At 45.5% G+C, this 17,088-nt stretch overlaps 1 protein-coding gene across 4 annotated transcripts in view; it reads right to left on the reverse strand.

Annotated features, from left to right (window-relative positions):
- DOCK11 (dedicator of cytokinesis 11) overlaps positions 1–17,088 on the reverse strand; it is a 182,776-nt gene that overhangs the window by 91,901 nt on the left and 73,787 nt on the right. For all 4 annotated transcript variants that reach the window (XR_003204580.2, XM_025852726.2, XM_025852727.2 and 1 more), the window contains 8 exons: positions 16,849–17,061; positions 10,515–10,637; positions 8,783–8,865; positions 5,752–5,874; positions 5,500–5,576; positions 2,393–2,577; positions 2,235–2,300; positions 236–328 (listed from right to left, as the gene is read on the reverse strand). Coding sequence is in view for 3 of the 4 variants with exons in the window: in XM_025852726.2 (XP_025708511.1) it covers positions 236–328; positions 2,235–2,300; positions 2,393–2,577; positions 5,500–5,576; positions 5,752–5,874; positions 8,783–8,865; positions 10,515–10,637; positions 16,849–17,061 (963 nt within the window). In the remaining variant the exon portion in view is untranslated. The remainder of the gene's footprint in view (positions 1–235; positions 329–2,234; positions 2,301–2,392; positions 2,578–5,499; positions 5,577–5,751; positions 5,875–8,782; positions 8,866–10,514; positions 10,638–16,848; positions 17,062–17,088) is intronic.

The raw sequence follows: 17,088 nt of genomic DNA on the forward strand, positions 1-17,088 counted from the left end.
TAGCTCTCGTCTCATGTTTGTTCCCTCCATGGTTACCTCTCGCCGGAGCCCCTTCCCTTTGTGGGCACATTCCACCGTCATCAAAGGGCATCGAGCCCTTTGCCTTGGTGTGACGCTTTCTATTTTCACGGGACAAAATGTTCAGGGATTGCAAGGGCAGAGAAAATGATGGAGATGAAGAGAAAAAGAAGAGCCACCGCCGTGTTTTACGAACATCGGAAAAATGCGTTCTCACCTCATCATAGAACTCTGGATTTTGGTTGTGATGCGAGACAACAGCATAAGCATTTGTGGTAAAAACAGACCCGGCGGGTTTTCCGTAAATACACTGCAAAAGAAGGAAACGGAGTCACCCATCTCAGTGAAGGCCTTTAAATATAACGCAATGGAACCACACACGGTTGGAGGCATCTGTGAGCCCAAGGCCATGGCCAAGCGCACCAGGCTCTCACCGTGAGCTTGTAAATTCCGAATCATTTACAGTCACTCCAGCTACACCCCAGACATCTCGGAACTTGGCTGCATGGATGCTTCTGAATTTCCAGTCATCAAAAAAAAAAAAAAATGCACTTCCCAATTGGTTGACAGCAAGAAGTCAAACATGGCTAATCATTTGGAAAGGGAACATTCTGAAACCAGATCTGGAAAGCTTACTTCTCTCGTGCTACTTGCCTTTCTTGAGAAGCTCCCCGCCAGGCAGTGAGCAACATTTGCTGGATGCTCCTTGGGCGGTGGGCAAGGTGAGGAGCTAAAACACGCGCATACCAGCAGACACATTCCCAGCCTAAAGGGATTAAAAACTGAACGTCCACTAAGCTACAGACAAGCTTACTGTTCGCTTACTTTATGAGCCCTGTTTTAAAATTCACTGGCTTTCTGTGAGACCCATAAAATAAATGCGAGGCTTTCTATGGTTCCATGAAAAGATCCGATTGCATTTCTGGTGTGAGTTTTGCACTTCCGCAGGCCCAATAAGCTCAAGGATAAATATGGAGTCAGCATGCCAAGGTACTAATTGCCTCACCCTGTTACTTCAGAGCCAGCCTCTAGGCCAGCTAAGAAATGAAATTCAGAACTCCATGTGAATGCATCGCCAATTCTCCTTAAATATGGACATTGCATGGGGGAAAAGGAAGAGTCTTTCTCATCTCCAGTGAGGGGGGAATCAGAGAAAATACACCTAATTTGAGCCAGCTAATTCTTAGGTTTCTCGGGGGCGAGGGGGGGAGAACACCAAAAAAACCCAAAAACAACGAAACATCTCTTTTCAAAGGTAGGGGTTATTAAACATTCAACGACTTAGTCAGGGGCTTCCAGGCTTTTTCCCCAGGAGGTTTGAATGGAGGACTGGCTGTCCATCTGTCTGATTTAGGCTCAAGCTAGAGAAGTAGGGGGCCAGATAAACAAACTGTGACAGCTAGATGCTCTCAGAACTTCTCTTTCGGGCCTCTGTTTAACGCTCTCAAGAGTGAAAAGATAAAGGCACTGTGACGTGAGAGGTATTTAAGGATTGCTCTATCGGAGAATACGGAGATTCTGCTTTGCCTCCACCATGAATCCAAGTTTGGAGGCACCATTTGGCCACTGCCAGGGGAGAAGTCCTATCTCAGATCAAAGCAGTCATGCTGTGCTTCTGTTAGCTCAAAGCCAGTTCAGGTTTCAAGGAGAAAGGAGTTTATAGTCCCCTGATGATACCATTAGAAACTATCAGGTCATAGGAGAAAATGACCTTGTGATGGCACATCAGAGCAACGCAAAATCAAAGAGGAGCAAAAGCAAAACGCTGGTATATGAAGCTGACCCATTTTTAAAGCTACACACCCTCCTACCTCATTTGGTTATTTCTTAAATACTTAATCCTCACAGTTAACGTGTAAGAGTAGAAAAGGCAGTATTACCTTCATCACTTGAGTACATTTTCTTTGTGGAGTTTAGAGAAATTAAACTTAGCCTGTGAAACTACCAAGTACCAAAATCTTTATTTCTTTTTAAGATTTTATTTATTTATTTATTTGAGAGAGCGAGCACTTGCGCACAATTGGGGGGGAGGGGCAGAGGGAGAGGGAGAAGCGGGTTCCTCGCTGAGCAGGGAGCCTGATGCGGGGCTCGATCCCAGGACTCTGGGATCATGACCTGAGCCAAAGGCAGACACCCAACCCACTGAGCCACCCAGGCGCCCCCAAAATATTTATCTTTACATTAAAAGTGTATGCTTATCAAGATCATAAACAAACCTTTAGAGCGCTAGCATCGCTTTCATCTGAATCCCGGAATTCCACACAGACCGCAATGTTCCTCGCCTAAAAATGATTAATCACTCAAAATGAGTCCTAAAACCAGAAAATTATAAATAGCATTTTATACCCAAAAATGTATAGTTTACACCGCTTACCTTGGCAAATGTTTTCTGGCTATCGTATTTTAATTGCAAGGGATATACATACAGATGGTTTTTGTAAATAGTAAATGGATAACAGTATTTTGTCATTTCTGGAACAAACTCTTCGACTTCCACAGTAATATTTTGACAATTCTTTTCGAAAGGCTTCAGGGGCACATATGAAGAAGTAATACAATCTATACCAGAAGAAAGAAAACAGGCAAAGATAATAGAATCTAGCAATCACGAACACATTCCTGCCTTATAAAAATATACCCGGACCGCGTTCTCAAAGAGTGATTTAACAAACAATTCTTAGTGATTGACAAAAAAGTCATACAACCACTTTAAGCACCCAGAAGGACAAAATGGCGTAGCCTGGTACTGATTTTAGTAGAACCATCCAAACCAGACACGACTGCTAGTTTGTTCTCAATGTAGAGTGATTTGCCAAATATAACACATCATAATTTTGACAAATTTAAACTCTGCAAAGAAATACATGACATTTTTCCTCCTGTGGCTGCAATTTAGCTTTCACTGCAAATTTTTATTGGTATCAGGGAACTAACAGTAAATGTATGCCTCCAATTAGCTCATGGATAGTCACTCTGAAAAAGGTTAACTTGGTGCAGGTGCAATTTTCACCTAAGAAACACGAGAGGCCTTTGGAAATGACAGATCTTAGGATGTGTTACAAATAATAAATTCAGTATTCCTGAAGGTGAAAAACACAAAGGTTCGGAGAAGTGTGGTGGCCAGGGTTACCGAAGCAGCCATGGGACTAGAGGTGATTCATACACCAAAGGAGCTCTAACATTGCTTGTCCTTGCTGCACTGTGGTACTGATGGAGCAGGAAGACCCAGGAAGAGTTACACCTGAGCACACAGTGTTTTCTGTTAGGTTCGGTTTTCTCCAATTATTTTTTTTTAAGATTTTATTTATTTATTTGACAGAGAGAGACACAGCGAGAGAGGGACCACAAGCAGGGGGAGTGGGAGAGGGAGAAGCAGGCTTCCTCCTGAGCAGGGAGCCCGATGCGGGGCTCGATCCCAGGACCCTGGGATCATGACCTGAGCCGAAGGCAGACGCTTAACGACTGAGCCACCCAGGTGCCCCGGTTTTCTCCAATTATTATAGTGATACTTACAATAGAATATCTGGAGATGGAGAGTAAAGGCACACAGAAACAAGTGATCGCTCCACTATCCAGAGATAACTACTGTTAATATTTTGGCATTTTTCTTCTTAATCTCCTTTTGATGACTGTTTTATATAATACTCAAATCCTGCTGTATATATATATATATATATATATATATAGAACTTGATCCTGGGTTGGGATTTTTTTTTTTTGGCATTTGATCTAATGTTTTATTCTGTGAACTCTTTATAAACATCATTTTTCACGGCTGCATAAAGTTTCCTGGTGTATCATCATGCCTTAACCACACCGATGGCATTAGATTCTTAGGTTGTTTCCAATCTCCCTCCAAAATAACACAGAAAAGAGCACCTTTATGCACAAACTCCTGTCTACATTCCAAATTATTTCTTTAGGAAAAAATAATCGATGTACTCTTGGGTGTTTTGGAGTGTAAGTTGAATGCCACTCCCCTGCTTATGGTCCTTTAGTGACCTCTTACTGCACATGGAATAAAATCCAACCCTTTAAAGAGTTACCATGGTCTGTACAATTTCCTGCAGACCCTCTCCTGCTTCATTCCCATCTTCATTATTCCCATCACACACCACACTGCCTTCCTTTCTGCTCCTATGAACCAAGCTTGCTCCCGCCTCATGGTCGTTCCGTATGCAACGCCCTCAGTCTGGAATGTACCGTCTCCAACCACCACGTGCTGGCTCCTTCTCGCTCTTCAGTTCCTGAGCTGGAGCAAGGCCTCCCTTGGTCACCCTTTTTAAAGCAGCCCACCCCAATCGCCAACTCGAATCGCTCATTTGTCTTCTCATTTACTGTGTGTCACTCCTTCTAGACTTGAATCTCCATAATTGCAAAGTTTATTCAGTGAGTGAACAGATAGAGAGAAGCTCAGAATCAAAATGCCTTAGTTATGAACATCTATGAACATCAATTACCACATCGTGTTCCTACTACCTAGCCAGCAGTAGACGGTTTCGCTTTAAACATGTTTGTAAATGCGACAGAGAAGCAAAAGCATCTTGCTACTTTAATTTGCATTAGTGGGATTATTATGAAGATTCGAACATTTTTCAAGTTTTTATTAGCCACTCCATTTTATTTCCTGCAAAGTGTCTTTTCTGTCTTCTGTCCATTCTTCTTCTGAGATTTTTTAGATTCTTGTCTTTAGAGAGGAAAAGAAACTCTCTTTTGGATCCCCTGATGGGATTTCTCCAAGGCAAAAAGCCGCAGAAACTGACTAGGGAACACCCAAAACAGGATATTATATGTGAAACAGCATCTGATAAAATCAACTTAATACCCTTCCTGATTTGTAACTATTCACCACGTGTACTGGATTGAATAGTGTCCCCCCCAAATTCACAGCCACCAGAACCTCAGAATGTGACTGTATTTGGAAATAGGGCCTTTGCAGGGGCATCTGGCTGGCTCAGTTGGAAACAGGGTCTTTGCAGATATAAATGGTTAAGATGAGGTCATACTCGTTTAGGGTGGGCCCTAAATCCAATGACTGGGGAGTCTTCCTTAGAGCACTGAAAGGGAACACAGCCCTGCTGATGCCTTGACCTTGACTTCTAGCTTCCAGAGCCGTGAGAGAATGAATCTGTCATCCTAAGCCACCCAGTTGGTAGGAGTTTCTTACACAGCCCTAGGAACTTAATACACCATGTAAACCTCAAGAAATGTATTGAAAAGGGCGCCTGGGTGGCTCAGTCGGTTAAGCGACTGCCTTCGGCTCAGGTCATGATCCTGGGGTCCCTCGATCGAGTCCCGCATCGGGCTCCCTGCTCGGCAGGGAGTCTGCTTCTCCCTCTGACCCTCCCCCCTCTCATGTGCTCTCTCTCTCATTCTCTCTCTCTCAAATAAATAAAATCTTAAAAAAAATGTATCGAAAGATGAAAATTTGAGATTCAAACATAGCCCTTTAAGGTTTATTTGTAACAAGTGAATTCTTACTTGATAAATCCACAGGAACACATTCTACTGTGATGTTGAGCTGCCCAGGAATAATCTGCAATTTGGTCTTCTCTGGCCTAGGTGTAAAATAAGAAATATTTTATACTTAAAATTTATGATTACTGAATGCACTGGCTTCCAAATCCAAAAATGCTCCAAAGCATTCAGTTTCTCCCATGTATGACTCACATTCATCATTTCAAGAAATGATAATTCATCTATTTGATTGATTTACTACAGTAACACACTTACTTCTTGTATTCTGAGAGCAACTTGAGAATGTCTTCATTTGAAAGCTTGCTACTGTCTTGTTTATACAAAGGAGAAAATCTCCCATCCAGATCCAGAGAACCTTGAGTATCTTTGAAAATGGGTCTAAAACGGCAACAGAATTTTTTTTAATTCTGAAGTATTGACAAATTATGACAAACTTAGTATTGGTGTGTGTATAATGTGGTACAACCAGTTTGGAAAACTCGTTTGGTAATTTCTCATGAAATTCAGCACACACTCACCCTCTGATCCTGCGTTTAATGCCACATGGCATTAAATGTTCATAGCTGACTTATTTGTTATATCCCCAAAAGGAAACAGCCCACATATTCATCAACAAGTGAATGGATACACAGTCATGTATTCATACAATGGAATACTACTCAGAGTGAAGGGCTGATACATACAACAATATGGATGAATCTCGAAACCAGACTGAGCACAAGAAACCAAATGCAAGAGTACATACTAGAATAGAAAAAAGTCATCTGTAGTGATAACCATCAGATTGGTGGCTGACTGATGGGCGTGGGATGGCTGACTGGACAGGGGCATGAGGAAACTTTCTGAAGTGACAGAAACGGTCCAGATCTTGGTTGGCGTGGTAGTCACATGACTGGAAACATTTGTGAAAATTCACCAAGCCGGATATATAAAACGCACGCATTTGAATCAAAGGTAAAGTATTATCTCAAAGTTGATGACCATTAAGTTAGATCTTTAGGGTCGATTTATACGAAATTTACAAGAGATATGTAGAGTTTCCAAATATGAATGTGGATGATTCCCTACCTCCCCCCATTCCCCTTCTTCCATTTTTAAGCAGCTACTTACTGTGAAAATGGGAAGTAATGTCCAAGCTCCCAACACTGGAAGCAGCTCTAGCCAAAAACATAATTCCCCCCGGCAGAGCCTCTGAAGACGTGGTTCTAGGCATGAACCACTGTTCCTACTTCTAAGCATACCTCCTTTATTTTCAGTAAACAGGGGTTTAGCGTACATCTTTAAAATATCCCAGGCAAGCCTTTAGAGTGAGTTCTTGCTGCTTCTGACAGCCAAAACAATGGAAGAAGGAAAAAGGAGCCCAATTCCTCATCAGCACGGGGGATCAGAGCTTCCACCTTTGAAGGATTTTAAGTCAATTTTTCTGCTGACCAAACAGCATCAAACGGCTCCTCCGACAGCCTGGGCAGTGGGCCGCGCGCCACAGTGGTCTAGTGTGGGCGGAGGTCACGTGCTGTGGGTTCAGATCCCCGCTCCACCATATGTTATGTGAAGTTGGGCAAGGATTTTTTTTTTTTTAAGATTTTATTTATTTATTTGACAGAGAGAGAAAGCACAAGCAGGGGGAGTGGGAGAGGGAAAAGCGGGCTCCCCGCTGAGCAGGGAGCCCGATGCAGGGCTCAATCCCAGGACCCTGGGATCGTGACCTGAGCCGAAGAGAGACGCTTAATGACTGAGCCACCCAGGCGCCCCAAGGATTTTTTTTTTTTTTTTACTAGTTCCATGCCTGAATTTCCTCATCTCCAAGGTAGGAATAACAGTACTCACCTCTCAAGAAGGTACACGTTAAAGCACTTAGACCACCGCCTTGTGGGTTAGCAGATAACTCTAAATTATCCCAACAGCAGGAACTGACTGAGATCTCAGGCCGGAGCACCACTAAGGATGTGTCTATTCACGAACCATACTTCACCTCCTCTAATGCCTAAATAGACAAACCTCCGCGACTCGCTGCCATTCACCTAACCCTGTTTTGTTTTTTTTTTTAACCAGCCTGCAAAACAAGGACAAGTGTGCCTTTTCATCTACCAACACACAATACATTTTGAAAGCTTCCCCCAAATGAAATGATTATAAATAGTGACAGAAGAGTTAATTAACTTAGAATCTCCTATCCTTATGCTACTCCCCAACACCCACTGAACATAATTGAATTATTCAGAACATGGTGCCCTTTCCCGAGGAGTTCCAATGAGCTGTACAGGCTGTAGCACAAACAAGACAGTGAACCTGGACTTCAAAGGCAGGGGATAAGCAAGAAAGACATTTTAAGTGATCACTGTATGTAGACATGCAAGAATTGGGGAAAAAAAAAAAAGAAAAGAAAAGAAAAGAACGTAACGTACCAGAAGAGATGAGCTAGAGATAACATCCTGCCGTATACACTACTCGTGACGGGTTTCCCGCATTTGTCATCAGAAAGCAAGTCTATTAATTAATTACCCGCTTGCACTTAACACTTGCATTCTTCTGCCTTCTCATTTTTAGTACGTTTTCCAGAAATATTCTAGGATAGCTTTTCGAAGCATAAACCTAGCCAACTCTGAAATAGTGGGCACACTGTACATAATTCACTACAATTTTGGGTTTTCTGGGGGCAAAAAAAAAAAATTCCATTACTTTAGCAAATAAGCTCTGCTTTAAAGTGCAATAAAATTAACTGGTGTCAGTCAGGTCAGGAACCAAGGCCAAAGCAAATTTCCCTGAAGCACCACAGATGAAGAAATGAAAGGTTCCTTGAGGCACGGCAAATTTCAAGAGAACGGATTCTCCATGGAAACCCAAACCCCAAGGTGCCGGTATTAGGAGGGGTGTGTGGGAGGTGATTAGGTCGGGGGGGGGGGTGGAGCCCTCGTGAATGGGATTAGTGCCCTTAGAAGAGGCCAGAGAGGGGGCTCACTTCCTTTCCATTATGTGAAGATAAAGGAGAAGCCAGCTAGCTGTCTGCAGCCTGAAAGAGGCTCCTCACCAGAACCTGGCCATGCGGGCACCCTAGATCGCAAGACTCCCAGCCCCCAGCACTGTGAGAGAGAAGTGTTTGCTGTTGGAGCTACCTGGTCCGTAGCACTTTGTTATAGCAGCCCGAGCGGACTCAGCCACATCTCAAGTGTCCCAGGATAGACCTGGCGTGTCAGAGCCCCCCTGCTACATGCTGCCGACAAGGACAACAGCTGTGAACTTTACAGATGAGAGTGAACAGAAAGGTCAGGATTATATTTGTACAAACCTGGCAGCCCAAGCAAAGGGCATCCTGTATTGTCCAAGGCGGCTACACACTTGCTTTGCTGTCCTGTGCACCTTCTGGGCCGTCTGGGGGCAGAAATAAGGAGACACGCTCGTATGTGTTCAAATGACCAGAGACTCACCATACACAATCACTTCCCCCACTTACCAACGTAAAACATCAAAGTCCGGCAAAAGAGATAAAGAAAGAGCTCCCAATAAAAACACGACACTCGTCAGCTACCCACTTTCCAAGACTAGAGTTTTCTTTTTTCTTTAATTTCTTTTTCTTTTTTCTTTTTTGACAGAGAGAGAGCACAAGCAGGGGAACAGCAGAGGGAGAGGGTGAAGGTGAAGCGGGCCCCTCCCCCCCCCCCCCCCCCCGCCGCTGAGCAGGGAGCCCAGGACCCTGGGATCATGACATGAGCCGAAGGCGCACATCTAACCGACTGAGCCACTAAGACGCCCCAAGAGTCTTTTTAAGCGTTTTGTGTTTTCTCATTAACAGAGCCTTCATCTAGATATCGGAAGATGGACGAAAAGAGGTGTAGGGCACGTTTTGTACCAAAGACGTCTACTGGGAAAATTTTGAGCAGTTTTAATGTGTATTTCCTTTCACACATGAGCAGGCAGACACTCATTATTCTTGGGAGAAGTTTGTTCTGAATACAGTTGACCTTTTTACTCCCAAGATAAAAGCCAAGTGACCAAGAGTCAATGCAATTAGTTTAGTTGGGCAAGGAACTGCTGTTTGCACAGGCGCTAGGAGCTGACGGAAGATTAACAGCCCAGAGAGGCTAAACCGGCTGTGAAATGCTGGCTGGATGCTTGTCCCTGGGGATGCAGAATGCTAGAGGCTCTTATCTACATCACTGAGACTTTTCTCTCCCACGCAAATTAGTCACATGTCTCCTCTGCCTCTTCCGCTCAATAAACACTATTTGGACACACAACTAAATGCCACCTACGACAGATTGACTCTTCGTAAATACTCAGTAGCCAGACTGCTGCTCATGAACTGTGCCACGCACACTTTCGCTCTCAGGGCCTCCGTTTTCTCATTTATAAAACGAGAGGAAAGGACCAGGTCACTAATTTGCAGAAGTCTGGATTTCACAATCCAGAAATTTAGACGGTTATAGGGGTCACGGACTTTTCATGGTGCCAGCCAAAGACGTCCTCCAGTCAAAACAGGTGCTACCATTTCATCTGCCGACATTTCGTGAAAGACATACAGGCATAATGTTCAAAAGGTAGGAAGAACAAAAATCCCAGCATAGAGGCCAGCCCCTCAAATGGAATACATTTAGCTGCGTGAATCACTCATTCTCTTGTCTTTCTTTTGCTCATCCCAGACAGGAGGAAATATGAGTGTAGATTGGCATTTGGGAACCGCGGGGCTGAACCTCCCCAGCTCTGACATTCTAGGGCTGGATGTAAGAGCTGGTAATAAAGAGTAGCTATTGCCAAGGATACGGTGTCAATGAACAGATGTCGCCTAACAGCCTTTAGCTCTTATTTTGATAAGCAAGCAGAAATCAGACTGTCGTGTAAACAGAACATAAATGAAAAGGGGGGAAAAGTCATGTTCAAACTGAAACATGCATACTCACCTAGCATCCCATATTTAGAGAATAAGGCTCTTTGGAGGGGTCATTAACAGTACAATTTAAAATACCAGTAAAAGGCGAATGTTACATTAAACCGAAATATTCACAAATGAGCTCTATCGATACCTTTGCTGGGTCTGAATTTTTGATGTAGGGTTCCGCACAGTGCGCGATGTTTCCCTGGAGCACCTTTTCAATTCTTGCAACCAGAAAAATTTCAGGATGCGGATTCGTCGCTGAGAAAATTCCCTGGGGGGGGGAATGACTTCCATTAGACATTTTTATGTGACTTCGTACATAACAGTTGTGTAGCTGATGATTCCCTAGTAGGGTGTTTAGCGTCGAATGCTGACATCTAACACAGGGTCATGTCTAGGACCCTGAACATAGGTTTCTATGTTTCCTTTCATACGGTTCCTAAAGCTCCCGATGCTTCTTTCAAAACAGATTTTCTATTTTGTCACCAACCTCACATCTCTTCGTCCCTGAGTAAAAACTGTCGCCATTACTGCTTGGTCTCTTGTGTTTGGTTGCGTCCGCAAGGTGCCTTTTTAGGCCTAATTAATACAATGCGTATCGTTCGGCTTCATGGGCATGTGCTAAAATAGTGTGCGTTTCTCAAGTGGAACCAGATGTGCATTTTCAAATGTAGCTGCATGTAACTCCAGAACAATTCGCTCGCAATTAATACTAATTGCAGCTAAGAGAAAGAAAACACTTCACTACAGTTCAAGAGCGCCTGGGCTTCCAAGGTGGGGACAGAGGATCCAAAATTTGATTTTTTCCTGCACGTGCTCCGGTTAAGGCTTACGAATGCAGATGCAACCGAAGTTGCATACGTTTTCCTTGAGTGCATGTGAAACCACCGTGTCATCCACTGTCTAGCTCCTCCCAAATAGACTATCTTCCAAAGAGCCGGTTAGTTGGTTCAGTCTGTTGTTTAAAGGAACACCACACCAATGAATTCGAATGGAAAAACCCATCATTGGGATTCTACCAAGTTTTATTTTTCTACTTGGTGTATTACCAACTGTGTTAAGATTGTGCGTTCCAGTTTTCAAAACATTTCAGACACATTATCTCATCTGCTCCAGAGCGAATACTCCACGGCGTACAGGAAAGACAAGAAAACTCTGTGTGGGAGCCCAAGTAATTCCCCACCAAGAATCCAATGGCTTGTAAGGATCCCTTGGAATGGCTGATTCACCTTTGAATTCCCAAGCAGCAAGCAGGGAAGGAAGTGGTTAAAAACTGCTCGGGGAGTTAAAATGTCCTGGGTTGAAATTCTGGCTCCACCATTTATGGGTTGAGGCAAGTCCCATCCTGTGTCTACACCTCAGGTTTCTCATCTAAGAAATGGGGATGATCATAGTAATAGCTATTCCAAAGAATTCCCGTATGGATTCCATGTACTGCACACTAGGAACACCCAGTCATTACTTGAGCGTCCCAAAACACTTGCGAGGCCCCAGAACCTGATTTCTGGTACTCCCAGGATCATGCTGCTCAGGTGGGGAGATGCGCCTGGCAGCCAGCCCCTGCTGACCATGCAGAAGGTATGCTAAGCAGTGCACTTGAAGGATGCTCTCACACCTCCTGATTGTCACCTAACTGTCCTAGATGGGTTTTGTGCATTATCTTCCTTGGTCTTCAGGAAAAAAACCCTCGAACGCAGGCACTACGATATACCCATTTTACAGAGGAAGAAACCGAGGGCTTACAGAAGGTTATGCGGTGAACGGATAAGGGAGCTTGCAGCCAGGGCTCCCAGACTACACATACAGCCCATGCCATGCTGCCTCTTGGCCCTGAGGCCCATGCATCGAACATCTCACACGAAGAGGCCGGATGAGAACAGCAATACTGATTTTTGCTACCGCTAACGTTCATGGAGCGCCTACTGTTCTTTCCCAGCACTTGGCGCATTTCCCCACACTGATGCCAGCAAGGAGTATTATAATTTTGAGAACTCTGACGATGGCTAAGAGCAAGTGCTTTCGCTTGAGTATCTGTGATCACCATTACTGCCGCTCGACTGTTGGTGGCATCCTGCTGAGCAAACATGGCGGCCTAGTGCTGTAGCGAGTGCTTTCTGGGGACAGCGCACCTTGTCAGAGCCTTACGGCCGCCCCTGCATGCAGGTACTATCATTTCCTCCCGTTTACATACGAGGATGCTGAGGCATAGAAGCGTTCATTTTTTGAAACAACCAGGGATTCCAGTGTAAGGGGGACACTGTCAGGCAAGGGGGACGCTGTCGGGGTTGTTCTGCCTTTTGTCCCAATCAGCTTCTAGCACTCTCCCTGTCCCCAGAACACAGAAGGGTAGCCAGAGAGCGCCCGGGAATCCCCATGTGGACCGGGAGTCTGGCCCTTGTAGACAAGGCCTCTGGCCCAGCCATCCTTTTCCACCTAGGAGGCATGGATGTGGCTGCCCCCAACCTCAGGGTAACTCTTACCCACTTGACTGCCCCCCTCCCTCTAAAGAAGGGGTTGAGGCCCCCTCATCCCAGTCCCCAGCACTTACAGAGCCCACAGCACGGCAGGGCTTTGGGGGGAGACCCTGTACCCTTTCACCAGGCCAACAACTGTTGTCCCCCAGGGGGAGCCCCCGGAGCCACAAGGAGGCAGACCTCCAAGAGTCAGTATCACCCCCACAAGCCCAACCCAAAGTCAATCAGGTCTGACCTTGGGAGACATGGGGGCCAAGCTCTGTCAGGGCATCCGGGAAGAAAGTGCCAGGCAGCGGAGAATAAAGTGACTGGTCATGGTCACTGCTTGAGGTCAGGGAGACAAAACTACTTGATGGACCCAAGTCTCTCCTTTCCTGTGGTCACCCCATTGTCCCTCAGGAGGCCACTGAAGAGAAAGGCTCCAATGAACAGATGGGGAGGGCCTAGACTGGCCCCCAGACACCCACCGTCCACCAAACCCTGGGAGCTGCTTCTTCCTATAGATAATACTGCCGTTTGAGCAGCCTTGCTGGAAGGGCTGGGGCCACCGGACAGCCCTTTCTGGGAACTCTGGGGAACTGGGCAGTCTCCCTCTCTCCCGGGTAACACAGAACCAGTAAACACAGGGGTAAACACCTGGCCTTTGAAACCTGCTAGGCCTAGTTTCAGGTCCTGTTCCTCATCTTCTAAGTTCTGTGACCCCGGGCAAGCTACTGGACGGGCCCTGTGCCTCAATTTCCTCATCTGTAAAATGGGTATGGTAATAATACCCACCTACTTTGCTGGGGTGCTGTGAAAATAAGGGACTTGATAAAGAAGCAAGAGAAATACAGTGGCACTTAAGAAGTGCTAAACTTGGGGTGCCTGGGGGGCTCAGTTAGTGAAGCGTCCGCCTTCGGCTCAGGTCATGATCTCTGGGTCTTGGGATCGAGTCCCGTGTCGGGCTCCCTGCTCAGCGGGGAGTCTGCTTCTCCCTCTGCCCATCCTCCCCGTTCACGTGCTCTCCCTCTCTGCTCTCTCATAATAAAATCTAAATAAAATCTTAAAAAAAAAAAAAACAAGGAAGTGCTAAACTTGTCACTGCTGAAAGATGGACAAGCTGGGATTCGGGTTCAGATCTGCCTACCTTTGGTCTCTCTCTGACATAGCACTGCTTCCTCAACCTAAACGGGAAGAAGTTGAGAAAAACACTTCTCCAAAATAAAATGTTCAACTAGTTGAAGTAAATGACCACTTCCCGGTCTCATCAGTTGGTCCGAAAAGGTTGCAGGACGATAAAGCCATCTGAGGCCACTGCCCATTGGGTCACCTTCCCACCTCTCCTCCGTGCTTCTCAGGCTTCTTCTCCCAACTCCCCCATCTTCTGTGTAGCCCCCTAAGTTAACTCCCACCCCCCGAACCCCCTTGCCTTGCAAACACCTCTGCTACCATTGCATGACAGGGTGCGGTACGTAATTACATTCTGCCAGCCATTGTTGACAGGGGTCTTTCCAACAGACCCAGGTTCCAATCCTGCCTTCACTGCTGTGGGCTGCGTAATGGTGGGCAGCTTACTTCACCTCGCGATCTGCCCTTCCCTCCCCTCCAAAACAGCCATAAGTACACTGTTTCACAAGACTATGACGATTACATGAGACACTGATGGAAAATTCTGGCATACAGGAGATACTGAAATAACTGTTGATTTTCTTCCTGACCTAAATTACAAGTGGGATGATGCCCGCGACCACAGCTCAAACTCCATGCCTTGAACATACAGCTAAGTACACTGAAGAAATAAAGTAAATATGTCATTGGCTTAAAAGGGCTTATTTGATATGGTGCAGAATATTTTACACATAATTCAATGGCAGGTTCTCAAATTCTTTTACACTGTATTGCTCAATCTCTTCTAGAAGCGTATGCCATAGTCGTGAATGTTCACACATGTGACAAGCATAATCTATCTGAGTAACAAACTAAGAGGCGACGTAGGGACGCCTGGGTGGCTCAGTAGGTTAAGTGTCTGCCTTCAGCTCAGGTCATGATCCCAGGGTCCTGGGATCGAGCCCCGCATCAGGTTCCTTGCTCCGCAGGGAGCCTGCTTCTCCCTCTGCCCCTCCCCCTGCTTGTGCTCTCTCTCTCTCTCTCTCTCTCTCTGACAAAGAAATAAATAAAACCTTAAAAAAAAAAAAAGAGGCGATGTAAAACTACCACAGATCCAGAGCCCAAAGAGGGAAGTAACTGCACGTGTAAAATCTGTACCAATGAGCATAATCCCGAGCCCAGAAAACCCCAATGCTTGGTATTTATTCTAAGGAGGTAATTCAACAAGTGAGCTAACATGCATGCACAAGGATGTTCAATGCAATGTTACTTATGATATCCCAAAATGACAAATAGCCCAATTAGCTAGGTTGATGGAATACATTAGCCTTTAAGAATGTGAGTGATCCAGAGATACTGATATAGGATAAAAGTGATATTAAATAAATACAGTAGGTATAAAACGGCATGAACAGGATCTATTTTGTATAAGAACATACATAAGATCTATGTGTTTATACATACACAGAGATGTCTAGAAAGAGGTTGGCCAAAATGTTGACAGTTATTGTCTATGGGGGGATGACTTTTTCTTCTTTATGCGTTTTGTACTGTTTGGGTTTTCTACATAAGAATACATTTAGCTTTATAATAAAAAAAAAAAGGAACCACGTTTTTATTGGATTTATTTAAGATTTATATAAATCTTACAACGTGAGCTGCTTTGTTCTTGTGCCTCTTTCTAGTTTCAATTCTATGTCACAGTCTAGTTTCCTTTTAGTTGCAAAAGTCGGGAAGGAAGACCATGAATTCTGTCCTGCCTAACCTCTCGTGGCCTGCAGTGTGGTCGGAGGTCAAAATGCCAGGGACGTGTCAGGCTCCTTCTAAAGGGGCTTCTTTGCACCAGACAGGACAGAGAACGCGGCATTATGTATGTGACATAAGCCGTCCCCTCCCACTGCTCTTCAACCAGAACGCCTCGTATAAAGAGCCTTTATGCTCCATTAAAGCTACCTATTCATGTGGGGTCAGCATGGACACTGCCCGCTCGCACATGAAGCTCCCCAAATTCCGGACAACATGGGAGATTAGTTCTGGGGCATCTACCCCTCGGCCCCAGAGAGGAACGATTTTCTAGACGAATTTGATGGCCAGTGTGGGGGGTCTGGTTGCTGTGGGGGTCTGGCGGGCCAGGAATTTGAGGAACACTGATCTAACGGCACCTCAGCCAGGGGTGTAGCCGAACAGACACACGGAACCCCTGTCCTGTACTCGAACCTTCCAAAAACACAGCCTCCAATGTGACCGTCACAAGACTCGCCCTGACGGTGAAGTTTCATTCAGACGGGCACCTTCCCTTCCCTTATTTCCTTGTCTTCCTTGAACGCACTCAGAACTCCGTTGTCTGGTCAGCTGCCAGGCTTCAGCTGAAGTTCTGTAAAGTTCTGTACATGGCTCCTAAGTTTCTGCAAGGGGGTGCTTTTTGCTCTTGTCCTACGGAAAAATCTAATGGTATTCTAACAAATATCTGGAACTCGAGACAGCACACCAAAGGCAAAAACCAAAACCCAAACCCAGCTACCTACTCCTAACGGAGCTGGGGATTAGGGATGGGGGGGCTATGGCAGGGTCCATTTTTTCTTCGAAGAAACAAGCCTTTCGGGCACCCACCGCCTTGCTCACAAGTCGGCACAGGAGCGTGGGGGTGTGCCTGCATCTGTCGGTGTGACCTACATTCCAGCTCACAAAATGCTTCCTCTGAGGCTCACATCACGGTCCCAACTGAAAATGTTACTTTGCTGAGGCAGTGCTAGCATATGCTGGTTTCCATCCTGGCCCTCCCACTTCAGTCCCCAGAAAAACACCTGGCCACTGACCTTACAAGGGATGGGAATGCCCGGGAAAACATCGGTCTGAGCAGGTGAAAGAACCCACGGGGCTGTTTCGATTTCTCACTCGGAAGGCTAAAAGGGGACTTGTTACCTGCTTTATGTAGCGTAACTGGGATTCAGCAATTCCATGAATGAAAGGCTCCGGGGAAGAGCTCATCAGGTTTCCATCACCAGGCAGCTGGGCTGAAGGGCCCCACAGCATTTCCCGGACAGATGGGGGATTCAGGTCTACGTGGAAGTCGGCTGAAATCTTGCAGTTGTTCCTTACGTCAAATAAGGCGAGATTGATAAAAAAGGGTTCAACCTGGGAATGAAAACAATGACACTTGGA

This window comes from Callorhinus ursinus, unplaced genomic scaffold (assembly GCF_003265705.2).
Source record: "Callorhinus ursinus isolate GAN/ISIS: 27379988/994484 unplaced genomic scaffold, GSC_fseal_2.0 scaffold33, whole genome shotgun sequence".
In the NCBI taxonomy this organism is placed as follows: domain Eukaryota; kingdom Metazoa; phylum Chordata; class Mammalia; order Carnivora; family Otariidae; genus Callorhinus; species Callorhinus ursinus.